Source organism: Arachis hypogaea, chromosome 5, assembly GCF_003086295.3.
Source record: "Arachis hypogaea cultivar Tifrunner chromosome 5, arahy.Tifrunner.gnm2.J5K5, whole genome shotgun sequence".
NCBI lineage: Eukaryota > Viridiplantae > Streptophyta > Magnoliopsida > Fabales > Fabaceae > Arachis > Arachis hypogaea.
This window is the reverse complement of record NC_092040.1, coordinates 36862286-36866625: the sequence shown is the minus strand read 5'-3', so window position 1 is coordinate 36866625 and position 4340 is coordinate 36862286. Positions and strand designations below refer to the sequence as shown.

The following is a 4340-nucleotide window of genomic DNA, read 5'->3' as shown; positions in this document are numbered from 1 at the left end:
ATTTCAGCAAACCCCACCACCACACCAAGACTAGCATTAGACTCTATCTTTACTCCTTCTCATCCAGCTTTCCACCTAAAATATAATCTCATGCTATCACAAAGACACAAACACAAAAACTTCAATTCAAACACAAAAAAACACATGATAAACACTACCTACAAACAACAAACAATAACCAACACCAAACTACTTTGCTCACAAGAACACCAAAAAAAAGGCCAATAACGCACAAACTTCAAAACACAACATCAAACATGTACAAAAGTACAAAACAATAAGAATCATAACAATGGTAAAAACTTTTTTCCTTTGTTTCCAAATCATAATCCATCTTATCTGCCCTTACTTTACCTGAGTCCTATTCACCTTATAAACTGCCCCTTTTAATATCTTTCTTGTTTAACTTTATATTTCTTTTATGTGTTTATATGTGTGTTACCATAAAAGTATCTCATCCCCAACGAGATGATAGTGTCAGTAGACTCAACACATTGTGATTTATGAGAAACTGGAAAAACTGCTAAAGGATCCTAATTTTTTGCGATCTACATGATGTCAGTGTTAGGTATTTTCGAAATGTGTGTTATAACTACAGCTTCTCACAGTTTGAGTGGCGCCATCGTCAAATGTTGAATAAGGTGAATTCTATCATGTAGAAGAGAGATTCTTTCTATATGTGTAAAAATTTGTTGTCATTCTCCTAGTAGAACAAGTGTCTAGAGAGAGAGAGTGCAATTAAAACTATAGTGAAAGACAAAAGCTGATCTTGGTGCAGGGTGTGGACCCCACTGCAATAGATGAATTAAAATATTCAATGATGTAAAGTTGATTAGTTATTAATTATGAATGATAATGATGGGCTGATTTCTGTTTTTTTTCTTTAATGGATTTAAGTTTCTGGACCAGGCCATTTTTTTCCTTGAATTTGGGTCTTAATTGAATTTTTTTATGAAAAACAAAAATAATAAACACAATATCTTATGAATTTGGGGGTTATTTGAATTTTTTTTGTTTGGATCTTAACTTATTTTTTCTGTGTAAATGTAGGTGTTAATTGATTTTTTTATGAAAAGTGGACAATTTTTTTTGTCATGAAAGATGTATTTTTGTGTTCTTAAAAATATTAGTTTAGTCTTATTTTTACATGTTATTTTTATTCTAATACTCTCAACAATTTTATTCTTAATAATATTTTAGAGTATAATCATTCATTAGTTATGATTTTATTATTAGTTATATGGCTAATTTTTGTAGCAGGATAAATAATTTACGTTATAAAAAAACTATAATAGTGCACAAGAATAAAATACTTTAGCATTTAGAATTTAATTTTGGTTCTTTTAGGGTTTATTTTGATTAGTAATTTTGGTACGTGATAAAATAAATTCTATCATTGATTTACAATCGTTACAATACAAAAATTTTATCACGTACCAAAAATATTATCATCAAAATAAATCCTAAACAAACCAAAATTAAATTCTAAATGCTAAAACATTTTATTCTTGTGCACTATTATAATTTTTTTATAACGTAAATTATTTATCCTGCTACAAAAATTAACTATATAACTAATTATTATTATTAATGAATGATTATAGTCTAAAACATTATTAAGAATAAGATTGTTGAGAGTATTAGAATAAAAATAATATGTAAAAATAAGACTAAATTAATATTTTCAAAAACACAAAAATACATCTTTTAGAGTAATGGACATTTTCATCCCTGACATTTTTTTTGCGGACATTTTAGTTCTCAAGCAATGGAAAATACATTAAAGTCCCTGACCCCTGAAAAACGTGGACATTTATGTTCTTCCGTTGAATTCAGCCGTTTGCACTGGACGAAAAAGGCTGAGCTGGCAGAGGTGGCACGTAACGGAGGCCAGGTGGCATGGAGCATTTCGTAACAGGACATATAAGTCCCTGGAGACGAAAACGACGCCGTTTTTGTATCCTCCCCCATTCTTTCAGATTTCCCTACCCTTTTCTTCTTCCTTCGTCCCTTTTCCCTTCCATTCTTCTTCCTCGCCCCTACCTCCATCAATGCCGTACAGCTGCGCCTCTGTCAACCACCATCAACGCCGGCGGCCTCCTCCTTCCTCTCTTTTCGCGTCTTCTTCCCTTCTCACTCCCTTACTCCCATTAGTCTCTCTCTCTTCTCACCCTCCTTCCACCCATCGTTCGTCCGCGACAACCTTCTCAGCGACCCACTACCGCCACGCCGCCGCCTCTCTGCAAAAATTAGTCTCAAATCTCGAGGGATTTTCCTTTCATTATCTTTTTTGTTAGGATGATAGTTTTTGCAAAAGAGATACAAGAGTCTGCAAAAGAATTTCGTATATTTTTCCTGATGGTAAGTCATAATTAAGGTCATGTTTCTCCAATGATTCTTATATGATGTTATTTAATTTAGCTTATATTTGTTTGGCTACTGGTATCTATCTATAGGTTGTTCTGAACTACAAAGCAAGCAGCACTCAAGGGTGTTGGTGTTTACCTTACAGTGTTCTGTTAATATGCTTGAAGGTGATACAGGGTAAGCTCATACTTGTGGTAAAAGACCTTTAATATCAACTGCAATATTTCATGGATGGTCATGGTCTATTTATATAACTGCCATTAACTTTGTAAAGTTTGGTGCTGGTTTGGTTGTACAGGTGTTCCATATGGCCATCAAGTTTGTTTCTATCCGAGTTAATACTTTCTCATCCAAAGTTGTTTTCTAATAAATTTTGCTTTGAGGTCAGTTATATTATATATACACTACAATTTTGTTGAATTTAGAAACAACTTTGATGTTTTCTGATCATGTATAGTCCTTTGCATTGTTGGAATTTTCACCTTCTGTTTATAAATTTTGATAATTTCATTTCTTTCCTTAAGATAGCTATATAGGCTTTCAAATGTGATCATTGTCTTGCACCGAGTCTTACTTCCTCAAAATTTGAAACAGATTGGCTCAGGGGTTGGCTTAGTTGGATTATGTCTTGCACATATGAAAGCTTCCAAGGTACACCAAAACCAATCTTTAATTGATGACTCATCCATGAATACTGAATACAAATGCTTGCATTTTTGTTTTTCGAACAATGTTTTCTTTCATTCTTAACAGAGTTTAATTTTAACAAGCAATATGTGATAAATTTTTACATTGGTAATCCTAGGTTATGATTTACCAGTCAAATTTAGTCAACATGAGACATGTTTTTGGTCAACAGGTGATATTAAGTGATGGTGACTTATCAACTCTAGCTAACATGAAGTTTAATTTGGAGTTGAACCACCTCAATATCGAAACTGACATGCCACAAGGAAGTGAAGATCCAAGCATGGTAAGTCTGAATCTGCATTGACTCTGTCGGATACTGATTTTATACATATATATGCAATCCTGACACCATTCATCTCTCAGTATTCTATAGACCATTAATATGTGCTTCAACTTATTACCTTATCTCCTTATTCATGTTTTTAGTGGGTTCAAGTGTGTAGTTCCAAATTAAGACCATGAATATGAGATTAGTCTTTAAATCATATCTTTCAAAATTTTGTTGTCCTTCTGTCACAGTCTAGTATGCTTTAGTAAAATTTAGTTCACACTATCTGGTGTAGAAAAATCTGCACACTTTAATGGGGTGTGCATTTACTTATTTCAGCTTGAGTGCAGAGAGGCAGCGGCGCAGCGGTAGTGGGTCGCCGAGAAGGTTGTCGCGGATGAACGGTGGGTGGAAGTTAGGGTGAGAAGAGAGAGACTAATGGGAGTAAGGGAGTGAGAAAGGGAAGAAGATGCAAAAAGAGAGGAAGGAGGAGGTCGCCGGCATTGATGGTGGCTGACGGAGGCGCGGCTGTGCGGCAGTGATGGAGGCAGGGGCAAGGAAGAAGAATGAAAGGGAAAAGGGATGAAGGAAGAAGAAAAGGGTAGAGAAATTTGAAAGAATGGGGGAGGATACAAAAACGGCGTCGTTTTCGTCTCCAAGGACTTGTATGTCCTGTTACGAAATGCTCCATGCCACCTGGCCTCCGTTACGTGCCACTTCAGCGCCACCTCTGCCAGATCAACCTTTTCCGTCCAGTGCAAACGGCTGAATTCAACGGAAGGGCATAAATGTCCACGTTTTTCAGGGGTCAGGGACTTTAATGTATTTTCCATTGCTTGAGGACTAAAATGTCCGCAAAAAAAAGGCCAGGGACAAAAATGTCCTTTAATCCATTTTTTATGACAAAAAAATTTGTCCACTTTTCATAAAAAAAACAATCAACACCTACATCTACACAAAAAAAAATCAATTAAGACCCAAACAAAAAAAAAATCAAATAACCCAAATCCATAAG

The 4340-nt window shown here is 34.9% G+C and overlaps 1 protein-coding gene across 1 annotated transcript; it reads left to right on the top strand.

Annotated features, from left to right (window-relative positions):
* The first annotated feature begins 1768 nt into the window (after nucleotides 1-1768).
* Nucleotides 1769-3697, top strand: LOC112803456 (uncharacterized). Its single transcript, XM_025846950.1, has 7 exons — nucleotides 1769-1894; nucleotides 2298-2361; nucleotides 2457-2544; nucleotides 2666-2750; nucleotides 2962-3018; nucleotides 3227-3340; nucleotides 3665-3697. Exons 1-7 carry the CDS (start codon nucleotides 1769-1771, stop codon nucleotides 3695-3697), a joined length of 567 nt encoding a protein of 188 aa, XP_025702735.1.
* Nucleotides 3698-4340: the final 643 nt, after the last annotated feature.

What these genes read in the sequence shown, in the direction of transcription:
- LOC112803456 (XM_025846950.1), top strand. Translation starts at nt 1,769, where the DNA reads ATGGAAAATACATTAAAGTCCCTGACCCCTGAAAAACGTGGACATTTA. An exon ending in TTCGTATATTTTTCCTGATG is followed by an intron (nt 2,362 to 2,456) that starts GTAAGTCATAAT and finishes ATCTATCTATAG; the next exon opens with GTTGTTCTGAACTACAAAGC. An exon ending in ATGCTTGAAGGTGATACAGG is followed by an intron (nt 2,545 to 2,665) that starts GTAAGCTCATAC and finishes TTGGTTGTACAG; the next exon opens with GTGTTCCATATGGCCATCAA.